A 15,624-nucleotide genomic window follows, 5' to 3' on the forward strand; every position below is an offset into this window, starting at 1 on the left:
AACGTTTCTCTTTCCTAGGTCTGCTTAATTTCACCTGATTGCTATGTGTGGTGTTGGTATAATTGTCTAAAGCGCCAGGATACCCTTCGGGTGACAGTATGCGCTATACAAATATGCCATACAATACAATACAATACAATACTGTCTCAGTTCCTGCACCTTTGAATCTCAGAGGTCCTGTGCCTTCTACTGTCTCAGCTCCTGCACTTTTGAATCTCAGAGGTCCTGTGCCGTCTACTGTCACAGCTCCTGCACTTTTGAATCTCTGAGGTCCTGTGCCTTATAGTGTCTCAGTTCCTGCACCTTTGATTCTCTAAGGTCCTGTGCCTTCTACTGTCTCAGTTCCTGCACTTTTAAATCTCTGAGGTCCTGTCCCTTAAACTGTCTCAGTTCCTGCACTTTTGAATCTCTGAGGTCCTGTGCCTTATAGTGTCTCAGTTCCTGCACCTTTGATTCTCTGAGGTCCTGTGCCTTCTACTGTCTCAGCTCCTGCACTTTTGAAAGTCTGAGGTCCTGTGCCTTCTCCTGTCACAATTTCTGCACTTTTGAATGTCTGAGGTCCTGTGCCTTCTACTGTCTCAGCTCTTGCACTTTTGAATGTCTGAGGTCCTGTGCCTTCTACTTTCTCAGTTCCTGCACTTTTGAATCTCAGAGGTCCTGTGCCTTCTACTGTCTCAGCTCCTACACTTTTGAATGTCTGAGGTCCTGTGCCTTCTACTGTCTCAGCTCCTGCACTTTTGAATGTCTGAGGTCCTGTGCCTTCTACTTTCTCAGCTCCTGTACGTTTGAATGTCTAAGTGCCTGTGCCTTCTCCTGTCACAATTTCTGCACTTTTGAATGTCTGAGGTCCTGTTCCCTCTACTTTCTCAGCTCCTGCACTTTTGAATGTCTGAGTGCCTGTGCCTTCTCCTGTCACAATTTCTGCACTTTTGAATGTCTGAGGTCCTGTGCCTTCTACTGTCTCAGCCCTTGCACTTTTGAATGTCTGAGGTCCTGTGCCTTCTACTTTCTCAGTTCCTGCACTTTTGAATCTCAGAGGTCCTGTGCCTTCTACTGTCTCAGCTCCTGCACTTTTGAATGTCTGAGGTCCTGTGCATTCTACTGTCTCAGCTCTTGCACTTTTGAATGTCTGAGGTCCTGTGCCTTCTACTTTCTCAGTTCCTGCACTTTTGAATCTCAGAGGTCCTGTGCCTTCTACTGTCTCAGCTCCTGCACTTTTGAATGTCTGAGGTCCTGTGCCTTCTACTGTCTCAGCTCTTGCACTTTTGAATCTCTGAGTGCCTGTGCCTTCTCCTGTCACAATTTCTGCACTTTTGAATCTCTGAGTGCCTGTGCCTTCTCCTGTCACAATTTCTGCACTTTTGAATCTCTGAGGTCCTGTGCCTTTCAATTTCTAATATTCTGTAACTTAGAATTTCTGGGGTTCTAGAGAATGGAAACTCTGGGGTCCTGCACCCTGGACATTCTGAACCTTGGAATCTGTGTTTTCCTGCACCTTGGAATCTCTGAAGTCCTGTAACACAGATTATCTGAAGTCCTGCACCTGCAATCCATGAGGTGGGGCTCACTGAAATATCTGCATTTCTACGTCCTTATTTCTCTGCTGTGTAATCCTGAGTAGGTGACACCTCTGCTGTGAGCCACAACTGCTTACAGATTTACTATCAAGCAACGCGCAGATATACAGTCAAGGATAGCGCCACACAAGAGGGAATATATCTCATTTGCTCCTTCTCCGTATCTCTCTCTCTCGCTAAATCTTACTCTTGATATCGCTCTACATCTACCATTGTCTCGCTTGCTGTATCTTCCTCACTCTCCTGGGTCAATCTCCTTCTCTTTCTCTGTCTCCCTCTTTCCTTCTCTCTCTCTATTCTCCTATCCTGTCTCTTTATCTCTGTCCCTCTCTCACCCTCCCTATTACCTTCTCCCTTTGCTTCTGCCTCACCCTTTCCATCTCTCTCTTTCTCCCTTCACTCTGTCTCCCAAATGTCTCCATCTTCTCTCTTTGGCCATGTCTTTTAGGTATCCCTCTCAGCACTTCTCTCCATCTCTCTTTCTTTCCTGTTCTCTCTGTTTGTTTCTCCCCCTCACTATCCCCGCTCTTATTCTTCCACTCTGTTGTCCCTTCCTCTCGTTCTCTATGTCTCTCTCTGTCCCATTATGCCTATTTCTGTCTCTCTCCATCCTTGCTTTCTGTATTCCTCTCCATCACAGTCGCTCTGTCTCCATTTGGTCTGTATTTTGGTGCTTCTATCACTCTGTCTCTCACTCCCCTTCTGCGTCTGTCTATCTCTGTCTCTCTCTCTCCCTCCTTTCATTGTATCAGACTTGTTCATGATGACTGTGGTAGTTCATCTTTTTTTCCCCTTGTTTTACCATCATGTGGCTGGGAACCGACCACCAACCTCGATACTTTATATTCTTTTCAATAATCGGAGTAAAGAGAGTTCTCGAATCCAAGCCCAAAACAAGTGCAATTGCTTTGTGTCGTTTGTCGCCATCTTGGATTATTTTGTTACGTGATCCAGAGGTCGCGCATCCGTTAAGGCTTTGAGGAGATGGCGTTGTTATCTTCACAACAGAATACATCCGTGAGAAGTACCATGTCTCATTAAGCTCTATTAATAATAATTCATCCAGACTGGTCAGTAAACCAGCAGGTAATGTCATCATGTCATCTCTTGAATGATATTTGGAAGCACAAAACAGATGTTTTGAGGATTGTCATCATGATTAGGAAATTCTGACCCAGTTGTTGGAACATCTTGAATTGTGTCAAATAAAAGGACAATCACAGCCAAGTCAGAATTTGAAATTTGCAGCCACAAGAGTGGGAAGAATATTACCAGCAAGACGCGGGCTGTAAAACTAGAGCCGCAGCGGGTCACTGGAACCGCGGGACAACGGGCCGGTGGAGCCTGAGGCACAGATTAGGGATGGAGCTCAGGAGACACAGGTCAGAGAAGAGGTAGAGCTAGAAAGGTTCTGGGGCTATTCAGGCTGAGTCAGCTGGAAACAACTTTCAGAAACAATTGCCGAGCAGCTTTGGAGTGTTCTGAGGTTCTTGCATGCCAGAGTAGTTTGTGCCTGTCTGTGCTCTCATTTGTTTAAATTTTTACTTCTATTCCTTCGTTCTAGTTTATTTGGCTTTTGTACCTGTTGTTCACATTTCATCTTTTCTAAACAGCAAAGGGTTTGATGGTTGTATCCCTGTAACCCTTGGGCTCAAGATCACCTACAGGGTGGATAAGGAGGTAAGGCCCAAACCTGGGTCATTTCTGCATTGAAGTGGGAAGGGTGCTGATCTGGAGTTAATCCTATGGTGGGGTATGTTTCACAGTACTCAGTCTGCAGTGTGATTACTTTCCGATCTATGAGTCTGTACCTTAACTATTCATCAGAACTCAGTGCTTGTGACACTCACCCTCTGAGACCCACTGTGTCCCGTGCGGATCTTCATCCCTCCACCCTATCCCCTCTTTCCCCTTTTGAGATTATCCTTGGAAACTGTTTTTCATAGGCCTTTTTGAGCCGTATGTGATGAGAAGTTTGGGATTGGCATCGAAGATCAGCTGTGCACAACCCCTAAACATGACAGAAAACTTAAGGGGTTTCTCCAGGGAATGCAATGAAGTTTGCTGTGGCTCATGGCACTTTTTCTAGGTTTTTCTAGGTCTTGAGGTGGGTTAACAAAATTTAAAGAAGTTTTATGAAGATAGACGTTCATTTGTGGAGGACTAATTCAATTATTTCATCCCTCAAACGAGTTTCCAGAGGATGCGAGGGAGTATTCTCAGGACTTGAGGGTGTTTCCAGGGGACTCAGCAGAGATTTCTGAGATCTCAATTCAGTGTTATGAGGATCCGAAGATTTCTTAAAATAAAATGAAGGGTTTGAAGGAACTTGTGGATATATTGTGGATTCCGTTAGGTTGCTTGTGTGCATTGCGGAGTACCTCTGTTTTTAAAACGCTTCTCGCGCTAAGCGCTGCTCGCGCGTGTTCTTTTAATGTTACCCGGCTGATTTACATTTCTTTTTGTGTTTTTCGCCCTGGTTTTTAGGACTCTCCCTTACCTGCACCATAATAGTTAATTCCACCGCATTTGGCGGGTCCCTGCTGTGTCATCTAGTTTGGTGGCGGCCATCTTGGGTTGGGCGGACGCCGGACGGCGCCATCGGGGTATGATGGTCTAGACGTCATAAGGACGCTAGACCTCTACTTAAGGTGGCCCTCCCTCCGCGCAGCGGACGCGTGCAGCGGACCGCCGGACTTCCGCCGGAGTTACGCCTGAGTTCAGCCCGTCTGTGCCCGTCTGTGCCCGTCTGTGCCCGTCTGTGCCCGTCTGTGCCCGTCTGTGCCCGTCCGTGCCAGACCGGGGCTTGGGGCCATGACTCCATCTGCGAACGGCCGTATTACTTACTCAGGTGAGGATCTTATATCTTGTCGCCCTACTCAGCTCTCACAATGCACTGTTTGTTGCTCTCCGGCCACTCGGTTCATGTGTGCTAGCTGCGGCTATTCTCTTGGCAAGGGGTCCCGAGTCAAAGGTTTACATCAGTCATATTCTCGGGGTAGGAGAAGACGTAGAGGATCCCAACATCCCTCTAATCCCCCACTCCAGTTCTGGAGTATGAATTGCCGATCCCTTCCGAAACATAGTCAGCACATATATGACTTTATTATTGAAGAGCAGCCTGACACCCTGTTCCTTACCGAAACATGGCTTCATGATTGTTCCGGTCCTGATGTCGCCGTAGCTGTCCCTAACAACTATGCTATGGTAAGGCTCGATAGGAAGTCCGGACAGGGGGGAGGAATTGCTATCATCTTCAAGGCAATCTACTCATGCAAGTTTGAAGCCTTTCCTATGTCTGGAAGCGAAACTGCATTCTTTAAATTAGTGATTAACCCGCAATTTACCTTGTCGGGCCTGCTGATTTATCGCCCTCCAGGGAATGTCTCCTCTTGGATTTCCTCTTTCACTGACACCATAACGCCTCTGCTTCTCAGGGCAGCTAATTTCACCATTCTTGGTGATCTAAATTTACACCTGGAGGACCCTCAGTGTGCAAATAGTAAATGTTTTCTGTCTGACCTGGTGGCCCTCAACTTGCCTCTGTTGAATACTGGTCCAACCCATTCTGCTGGACATTTATTGGATCCTGTTTTTTCAAATGTCTCTTTTAACTGTTCTCTGAACGCTCGCCCCTTGGAGTGGTCAGATCATTTTGCGGTTCATTTTTCGTTAGTGTACCCTAAACACCAGATAAATAGAATCACTGACAAGGATGTTCCTGTTTATCGTTGGGGGAAACTTGACATTAACGGATTTAACCATTTTCTTTCCAATACTTGCCCCAATGAATGCATGGTTTCAGTTGGTGAGATGAATACAGCCGTCTCTAACTGGCTTACAAACGCTGTGACCACTCTTCTTCCGCCTTCTGCTATTCATGTCAGATCACACCGCCCTCCGGCGCCATGGTTTTCTATTGATTTGAAAGCCCTGCGCACTAAATGTAAGGCCCTGGAGCGGAAATGGCGACTATCTTACTCAGTTTCTTCGAAGTTTGTCTATAAAGAAGCTTTAAGAGATTACCATCGTAAATGTAAAACCGCCAAAGCGGTTTACGTTGCGGACACTGTTACTCAAGCCCAGAATTGTCCTCGCACTCTTTTTACCGTCGTTAAAAAACTGACAGGAGCTGATACTATTCCAACTCCTCCAGCACTAGACGAGGCTCAGTGTAACTCTATTGCTCAATTCTTTATAGCCAAAGTTGAACGGATTTACGACTCTATGAGCCCCCCTTCGAACTCAGAAGAATTGCGTCCTGATCTGACTGGAGATATTGATTTGTCCTCTCCCAGGGTAAAGCTGATACACTGGGAATTGTTTGACGACACTTCATTCTCCATCTGTTTAAATAGTATACGCTCGGGCTCACCTCGTGATCCTGTTCCTGCAAAAATCTTGAAATCATTAGATCTCACACCTCGTAGGGTTCTTATGAGACTTCTAAATGCCTCACTATGTGAATCCCAGGTATTGCAGGACTGGAAACACGCTATGGTTGTCCCACTTCTGAAAAAGGCTGGAGCAGATGCGTCTAATCTCGCCAATTTCAGGCCGATATCGTTGCTACCTGTACTTTCTAAAGTGCTGGAGAGGCATGTTAACACCCAACTATACAGTCTAGTGGAATCGTCAGACTTTCTGCATCCATCTCAGTCTGGTTTTCGTGCTAATTATTCCACGGAGACCGCCCTCCTTGGAGTAACGGAGAGTTTAAGACACAGTGTCGACCGCGGTGAAACATCGGCGCTCATCCTTTTGGATTTAAGTGCGGCGTTCGACACTGTGTCTCATTCCATTCTTCTTAGTTCTCTCCGTTCCCTGGGACTCGACGGTCCAGCTTTAGCATGGATTGCCTCCTTTCTAAGTGAGCGCACCTTCCAGGTCTTTTCTACGAAAGCCTCCTCTTCCACTTATACATCAGCATATGGCGTTCCTCAGGGGTCTATACTCAGCCCTCTGCTGTTTAATATCTATATAAGACCCCTTGCCTCCATAGCAGAAGACGCTGGGCTGACTATCTTTTCATATGCTGATGATACCCAGATTGTCTTTTCCCTCTCCAGCTGTGAAAGCAACGATATATCGGTTTTGAAATTAGGATTGTCCCGTATAGCCGGGTGGATGCAAAGGCATCTCCTTAAGCTAAACGGTGACAAAACCGAAATTCTCATTTTCGGGAAAAAGAAAGATCTATGGGGCCCCCAACATTGGCCTACTGAGATGGGACCTCCCCCACAGCCTTCTTCAGTGGCCCGCAATCTTGGCTTCCTCGTAGACGACAAGCTCTCTATGCGACAGCAGGCCACCCAGGTGGCCGCCATCTGTTTTACTACTCTACGATGGCTCCAGAAAATTCTATGGATGCTGCCTCCTTCTACTAGGAGAACCGTCGTACAGGCGTTGGTAACTTCCCGCCTGGACTACGGAAATGTCCTCTACCTTGGTGCCGATGCGGCCACTGTTAACAAACTTCAGGTTGTCCAGAACTCTGCTGCCCGTCTTCTCTGTAACATCCCGAGAAGACAATCAGCTAGGCAGGCTCTTCGCGAATTACATTGGCTTAGGATCCCCAGCCGCATTAACTTTAAAGCCTTATGCTATCTTTTTAAAATCAAGCAAGGCTCGGCTCCAAGGTATCTGCGCAACCTCGTTCAACCTTACACACCTATTCGAACACTAAGATCGTCTGCTAATTGTGATTTTGTCATTCCTCGTTTCAAACTTGTTAAAATGGGAGGGCGGGCTTTCGCCCATCGCGCCCCCAAATATTGGAATACGTTACCTTCCTCCTTGAAAAATGAGACTAATTTCCTTGCATTCAGGAAACGTCTAAAAACGCTCTTATTCTGCTGACTTGCTTGGGTATTTAATTGTCTCAGGGAGCTGCTAACAATGGTCCGTTTTCTTTTTTAGTCTATCCCTCTGCGCCGGGAAACCCACTGTGGGTAGCTGTTGCGCGTTATAAATTCAAATAAATAAATAAATAAATAAATAAATTCCGAGACCATGGAGAATAGTGGGGTACAGTTTAGATCATTCAAAGTACGGAACCATAGGTGTTTTTTTTGGTTTTTTTTAATGAGGTTCTTTGAGATATTTCTTTTGCAGGATGGGTATTTGTGAACTCAGCAGTGGCCTTTACGCACTGTAGCAGCAAGACATGCTCCTTACACACTGAGAGGAGGGTAATAAATCAGCCTTACCTGCTTAGGGTGCTTCTGACATCCTGCAAAACAGAGAAAAAAATACAATGGAATCAGTTTCCACAGAAGATGTTAAAATTTAGTATTATTTTAGGAATGACATGTGTTTGGAAATCTAAGGTTCATTGAACTCTTCGATTTCTAGTTTAAAGACATTGGGAGCTGCCCCCACATCCTCGTACAAAGTCTGATATTCTGTCAGCACAGTCGGTGATATCCTGAATGGAAATCCCACGACACAGCACAATCTGTAATATTCTGAATGGGGTCACATGGCACAGCAGAAACTGATATTCTGAGTAATTAAAAAGGGTCTCTACCCCTGAAAACCCCAAGAGTTCACTTTTTAACCACTGGTCCTTAACATCTCCTGTGATGTAAGCCTTCCTAAAGACGTCTCACCCACTGTAATTGCTGCTAAAATGGAATTATGAGCAGCAACCTATAGAGCCTGCCTTTTAATATATGGCCAGCTACGCTTGAACAGTTAGGGTAAGGGGCTCAGGGTAGGTTACAGAAGACATGCATAAAGACTATGTGTGCACTATGAGTGTTGCATGTTATTATTATTATAATTATTATTATTATACTCAATTGTAGTGTGCAGCGAATCATCCCCGGGGTGATCTCTCGGCGCCGGAGTAGCAGTTACCTATTAGGGGACAAAACCTAGAACCGCCAGGTCTTGAGCATTTCTTGAATTGAGACCAATTGGCACATGCCCGGATCTCATCAGGGAGACGGTTCCAATGGACGGGGGCTAGATGAGAAAAGGCCCGCCCGCCCATTTTGGCTTCCCTGATTCTACGTGTGCAGAGCAAGCTGCGATTGCTGGATCACAGTTGACGTGCAGGTTGGTGCAGCTTAAGTTTCTTCTTGAGATAGGTGGGGCCGGTCCCCCAAAGAGACTTAAAGACAGTTTATAGGAGCTTAAAGACTGCTCGCTTTCTAATAGGAAGCCAGTGCAGCTGACGTAGGAGGGGTAGTAATGGCGTGCGTACCGGTTTATTGAGGGCAAGGCGAGCTGCAGTGTTCTGCACCACCTGCAATTTTGACAGTAGATCTTCCCTAATTCCGACTAGCAGAGAGTTGCCATAGTCTAGTCTACTGACCAGCAGCAACTGAATAAGAGATTTCCTTGCCATAAGAGGGATCCAAGGGAAGATTTTTATAACATCCGCATTAATCCGAAGCAAGTGCCTGACAACATCTTCACATGTTCCTCCATGGAGAGATTATTATCAATTCTGATGCCTAAATTCTTTGCCCATTTTTTGGGTACGGGGGCCTCCCCTAGTATCTCTGTTTTGATGGAATTGAGCTGAAGAAAGTTCTTCATCCATATGGCTATATTTGACATGCAGTTTTTAAACTTTGCTTTGGTCACTGCAGGGTCTGACTCTATGGGGACTATTACCTGCGTGTCATCAGTGTACGAGATAGTCTCGAACCCGCAGCTTCCAATGATTGCCGCCAGCGGGGCCACATATATATTAAACAAGGTGGGGCTTAAGATGGATCCCTGCGGGACCCCCTTATCCACCCGCGTGGGCTGGGACACAGAAGAATCCAGCTGGACACATTGTGTTCTGTCAGTCAGAAAGCTTTGCAGCCATTTGAGTGCTAGGCCTCTGACACCAATCTCTCGTAGCTTATCTCGAAGGATGCGATGAGAGATGGTGTCAAAGGCTGCCGACAGATCATGGAGAACTAGCATCGAAGGGGTCCCACTGTCCAGTGACAACCTAATGGAGTCGGTGACTTCCAACAATGCGGACTCCGTGCTATAACCCGCCCGGCATCCCGATTGGGAAGGGTCCAATAGGCTGTTCAGTTCCAAATAACCGGAGAGATGACGTTGATTAATGTCTCCAGGGTCTTTGAACTACAAGGGAGGAGAGAGATCGGCCTATAGTTTTGTAGATCAGCAGGGTCTGCTAGCGCCTTTTTCAGCAATGGCTTGATGCGTGCGTGGTTCCACTTATGAGGAAACATAGCTGTTTCTAGCCAAATATTACAGGCCTCAGCGAGCACTTCGGCTAGGACCGGGGTCAGTTCTGACAGAATGAAAGGCGGAACCGGGTCTAGTGGGGATCCAGATTTTGATTGGGCTAGTAGGGATCCCACTTGCTCACCAGTGATAACAGGAAAAGATTCTAGGCTAGGAAGAGGAGGGTTATAGGGGGGAGGTTCCCTCATTGTTCGCCTCTTCAGGACAGAAGGAGCTGTAAATCTTATCAATCTTTTGGATAAAATAGCTAGCTAGGTTCTCACATAGCTCGTGTGGGGGGAGGTAAAGGGTTATTGGCCTTCGGGTTAGTGAACTCCTTAAGAATCTTAAAGAGCTCCTTGGAAGAACTCTTGGCTTCCGTGATTCGTGCCCCTAGGTGCGCTCTTCTAGCTGAGTTGCAACTCTTTAAGTAGGCTCTGTGTGCCACTCGATAAAGCCCTTTATCTATCGCTAGTTTTGATTTCCTACATTTTCTTTCCTTAATTCTACATGTAGCCTTGTCTCTCTTGAGAGTTTCTGAATATCATGGAGCAGGGGCTGCCCTATTCTTGATTTTTACCCTCTTAAGCGGTGCAATGGAGTCTAGGGCTTCATATACTGAAGCCTCAAACCTTTCTAAAGGAGTGTCACTGTTTTCACAGTTGGTAAACGAAGGGGGGGGGGGGGGAGTAGGCCTGACTAAAGGCAGAAGATGTCACCTTTTTCCAAGATCTACGGAGTTCCCTACGCACTTGAGGGTGGTCGGCCGGTTTCGTGAGTGCCCAAGAGAAGCTTAGTGCTGAATGGTCCGACCAATCTAATGTCAGGGGGGGCTATACTACTAATTCCGGGATGTTAGTGAAAATGGTGTCCAGCAGAAGCCCGGCAATATGTGTAGGACTGCGCACTCTGGAGGAAAGGTCCAACAACTCCATAGCATCAACTAAGCTGGCAGACTCTGCATTGGAGAGGACATCCAGATGGAGGTTAAAGTCCCCTACTAATAGGAACTTTTCAGTTTGTAGTGTGTAAGGGGCCAACCTTTCTAATAGTGAAGTACAAAACTCTTCTTCGCTTCCCCCCGGAGGGTGATAAACTAAGTCGCCCGAGCCCGCTCCACCCTGAAAACCAACAACTCCATATTGGGAGAAGAGACCAAATCCAAAATCTTGATGTAATAAGGTGGACGCGTGGCAATAGCTAGACCTCCGCCCCTCTTGCCCGATATGTCCAAACGTACAACAGAGTATTCGGGGGGAATACTATTGCCAGAGCCCGTGTTGCCTCATTGTCCAACCAGGTCTCGGTGAAGAGACATATATCTGGTTTTAGATCGTCCAGCAGATCCCATATTTCTGCCACATGCTTTGGGATGGATCTAGCATTCAGATACAGCCCCTGAAGTGAGGCTGTTTGCCCTCCCTTAGTCTGCTTGTCTAACCCACCGGGCTGCTCCGTACCTGGCCAATTAGTCATGGGGGAATGGTGAATAGGGCCAGGTGGTTGAAGGTGTTCGGCCCCCGACCAACCACATTGTAGGCATTTTGCCAGAAGGATAGCGTCCTCTACTTGAGGATTATCTTTGCAACCCGCACTCGGTGCCAGAGCTCCCAACTCTAACAACAGCTCCCAGGGGCAGCCTAACATGGGTGAAGGGAATACCTGTGGTAAAACGGGCAGCATCTCCGGCAGCTGGCAGCGTCCTGGCGCGGACGGGCGCAGAAGGGCTTGCCTTAGGCGCGCCTTCGACGCGCCAGCGGCACGCCCACTGCGCGTTTGCGAACGCGGCGGTTTTATGCCCCAGACTGCCCAACAACTAGAGCGCTAACCGCTAATGATGGCACCCAAAAGTTTGAAGGAACTTGAAAGGCAGCCTCTCTCCACTCAATCAATCGTCAAACGATTGCGGTGGACCGAAGAGTTGCCTTATGCTGAGCGAGTGACTAAGGTAAAATTACACAGTCGTGAGTCTCCCCAGATATTTACAGTTTATACAATTGAGACAGATTATAGACATTAAGACAGAATATAAAAACGCTTGAGATTAAAACCAATACTGGAAGTGTCTGCAAATAGTGTGCCTGCTTCTCAGCTGCGCGTTCGCGAATGCGGTAGTTTTATGTCCCAGACTGCCCAACAACTAGAGCGCTAGCTGCAAAAGATGGCGCCCAAAAGTCTGAAGGATGTGGATTAGGATGAGAGTGGAACGTGTCTCTTGTGCGTTAACCTTTGAGGACAGAATTTAGTATCTACTGTGTGTCATGAGTGCCAAACAAGGAAGTAAGTTATGGACACATTAAAGTCCTTTGAAGCTGACGCGACTCCTCTGAAGAGAAGGAGGGAGACAGGTGTCACTTAAAAGTTCTGTGACAGGCCAGGACCACTTCCTGCTTCATTCTTCTCCAGAATGGTTGCTGAGGACAGGGCAGTTGAGTTAGAAGGGCTGCCCCTCTTTTGTGTCGTCATTTCAGATTCCATCGAGGCACACCCACCTCTACTCCCAGTTGCTGCCACGTTTGAGCGAACAAAGCCTATGAGGACCTGCCTGAAACCAGCTCCTGAGATGGGCATCTGGAGTTTGCATCTATGTCTGCAAAATTTGGATAAATATTGGTTGGAAACCCAGATCAGTACCAGGATTCTCTTTGACCATTGTCAGGACCATAAAGAAATGCAGGTGCACAATACTGCAGCTTCAGAGCCAGGAAGCCTGATTGCTGACTTCCTGGGGGGAGCCCTACAAGGAGAGCTGTAGACTGTCCAGAGAAAGCAGGAACTACCTGCTAGACATAGTGGGTCAATGGACCGCATTCCCACAGACACCTGCAATGTGAAGTCATCTAACAGCAGAAATGTCTGGTGACTAAGGAGCTGTGCAAGGCGCGTGGGGCCTAACCCCGAAGGAGCTGCTACAGCTACCTTGAGGGAAGAGTCTAACTCACTAAGCAGATGGGGCACAAGAAGAGCACCCTGCATGAGGAGGTACAAGCAGATGGGGTACGACAAGAGCACCCTGCATGAGGAGGTACAAGCAGATGGGGTACGAGAAGAGCACCCTGCATGAGGAGGTACAAGCAGATGGGGTACGAGAAGAGCACCCTGCATGAGGAGGTACAGGCAGATGGGTTACAAGAAGAGCACCCTGCATGAGGAGGTACAAGCAGATGGGGTACGAGAAGAGCAGCCTGCATGAGGAGGTACAAGCAGATGGGTTACGAGAAGAGCACCCTGCATGAGGAGGTGCAAGCAGATAGGGTACGAGAAGAGCACCCTGCAGGAGGAGGTACAAGCAGATGGGGTACGAGAAGAGCACCACGCATGAGGAGCTACAAGCAGATGGGTTACGAGAAGAGCACCCTGCATGAGGAGGTGCAAGCAGATAGGGTACGAGAAGAGCACCCTGCATGAGGAGGTACAAGCAGATGGGGTACGAGAAGAACACCCTGCATGAGGAGGAACAAGCAGATGGGATACGAGAAGAGCACCCCGCATGAGGAGGTACAAGCAGATGGGGTATGAGAAGAGCACCCTGCATGAGGAGGAACAAGCAGATGGGGTACGAGAAGAGAACCCCGCATGAGGAGGTACAAGCAGATGGGGTACGAGAAGAGCACCCTGCAGGAGGAGGTACAAGCAGATGGGGTACGAGAAGAGCACCCTGCATGAGGAGGTACAAGCAGAAGGGGTACGAAAAGAGCACCCTGCATGAGGAGGTACAAGCAGATGGGGTACGAGAAGAGCACCCTGCATGAGGAGGTACAAGCAGATGGGGTACGAGAAGAGCACCCTGCATGAGGAGGTACAAGCAGATGGGGTACGAGAAGAGCACCCTGCATGAGGAGGTACAAGCAGATGGGGTACGAGAAGAGCACCCTGCATGAGGAGGTACAAGCAGATGGGTTACGAGAAAAGCACCCTGCATGAGGTGGTACAAGCAGATGGGTTACGAGAAGAGCACCCTGCATGAGGAGGTACAAGCAGATGGGGTATGAGAAGAGCACCCTGCAGGAGGAGGTACAAGCAGATGGGGTACGAGAAGAGCACCCTGCAGGAGGAGGTACAAGCAGATGGGGTACGAGAAGAGCACCCTGCATAAGGAGGTACAAGCAGATGGGGTACGAGAAGAGCACCCTGCAGGAGGAGGTACAAGCAGATGGGGTACGAGAAGAGCGCCCTGCATGAGGAGGTACAAGAAGACCACCCTGCATGAGGAGGTACAAGCAGATGGGGTACGAGAAGAGTACCCTGCATAAGGAGGTACAAGCAGATGGGGTACGAGAAGAGTACCCTGCATTAGGAGGTACAAGCAGATGGGGTACGAGAAGAGCACCCTGCATGAGGAGGTACAAGCAGATGGCGTACGAGAAGAGCACCCTGCATGAGGAGGTACAAGCAGATGGGGTACGAGAAGAGCACCCTGCATGAGGAGGTACAAGCAGATGGGGTACGAGAAGAGCACCCTGCATGAGGAGGTACAAGCAGATGGGGTACGAGAAGAGCACCCTGCATGAGGAGGTACAAGCAGATGGGGTACGAGAAGAGCACCCTGCAGGAGGAGGTACAAGCAGATGGGGTACGAGAAGAGCACCCTGCATGAGGAGGTACAAGCAGATGGGGTACGAGAAGAGCACCCTGCATAAGGAGGTACAAGCAGATGGGGTACGAGAAGAGCACCCTGCAGGAGGAGGTACAAGCAGATGGGGTACGAGAAGAGCGCCCTGCATGAGGAGGTACAAGAAGACCACCCTGCATGAGGAGGTACAAGCAGATGGGGTACGAGAAGAGCACCCTGCATGAGGAGGTACAAGCAGATGGGGTACGAGAAGAGCACCCTGCATGAGGAGGTACAAGCAGATGGGGTACGAGAAGAGCACCCTGCATGAGGAGGTGCAAGCAGATGGGGTACGAGAAGAGCACCCTGCATAAGGAGGTGCAAGCAGATGGGGTACGAGAAGAGCACCCTGCATGAGGAGGTGCAAGCAGATGGGGTACGAGAAGAGCACCCTGCATGAGGAGGTGCAAGCAGATGGGGTACGAGAAGAGCACCCTGCATGAGGAGGTACAAGCAGATGGTGTACGAGAAAAGCACCCTGCATGAGGAGGTACAAGCAGATGGGGTACGAGAAGAGCACCCTGCAGGAGGAGGTACAAGCAGATGGGGTACGAGAAGAGCACCCTGCAGGAGGAGGTACAAGCAGATGGGGTACGAGAAGAGCACCCTGCATGAGGAGGTACAAGCAGATGGGGTACGAGAAGAGCACCCTGCATGAGGAGGTGCAAGCAGATGGGGTACGAGAAGAGCACCCTGCATGAGGAGGTACAAGCAGATGGGGTACGAGAAGAGCACCCTGCATGAGGAGGTGCAAGCAGATGGGGTACGAGAAGAGCACCCTGCATGAGGAGGTGCAAGCAGATGGGGTACGAGAAGAGCACCCTGCATGAGGAGGTGCAAGCAGATGGGGTACGAGAAGAGCACCCTGCATGAGGAGGTACAAGCAGAAGGGGTACGAGAAGAGCACCCTGCATGAGGTACAAGCAGATGGGTAATGAGAAGAGCACCCTGCATGAGGAGGTACAAGCAGAAGGGGTACGAGAAGAGCACCCTGCATGAGGAGGTACAAGCAGATGGGTAATGAGAAGAGCACCCTGCATGAGGAGGTACAAGCAGATGGGTTACGAGAAGAGCACCCTGCATGAGGAGGTACAAGAAGAGCACCCTGCATGAGGAGGTACAAGCAGATGGGGTACGAGAAGAGCACCCTGCATGAGGAGGTACAAGCAGATGGGGTACGAGAAGAGCACCCTGCATGAGGAGGTACAAGCAGATGGGGTACGAGAAGAGCAACCT

General features: G+C 48.6%; 1 protein-coding gene across 1 annotated transcript in view; it reads right to left on the reverse strand.

Moving 5' to 3' along the window:
* LOC146869502 (E3 ubiquitin-protein ligase TRIM39-like) overlaps window positions 1-15,624 on the reverse strand; it is a 153,322-nt gene that overhangs the window by 65,695 nt on the left and 72,003 nt on the right. Inside the window, exon 4 of the mRNA XM_085601337.1 lies at window positions 7,787-7,809. Coding sequence (XP_085457463.1) covers window positions 7,787-7,809 — 23 coding nt within the window. The remainder of the gene's footprint in view (window positions 1-7,786; window positions 7,810-15,624) is intronic.

Source organism: Triturus cristatus, chromosome 1_1, assembly GCF_964204655.1.
Source record: "Triturus cristatus chromosome 1_1, aTriCri1.1, whole genome shotgun sequence".
Lineage (NCBI taxonomy): Eukaryota > Metazoa > Chordata > Amphibia > Caudata > Salamandridae > Triturus > Triturus cristatus.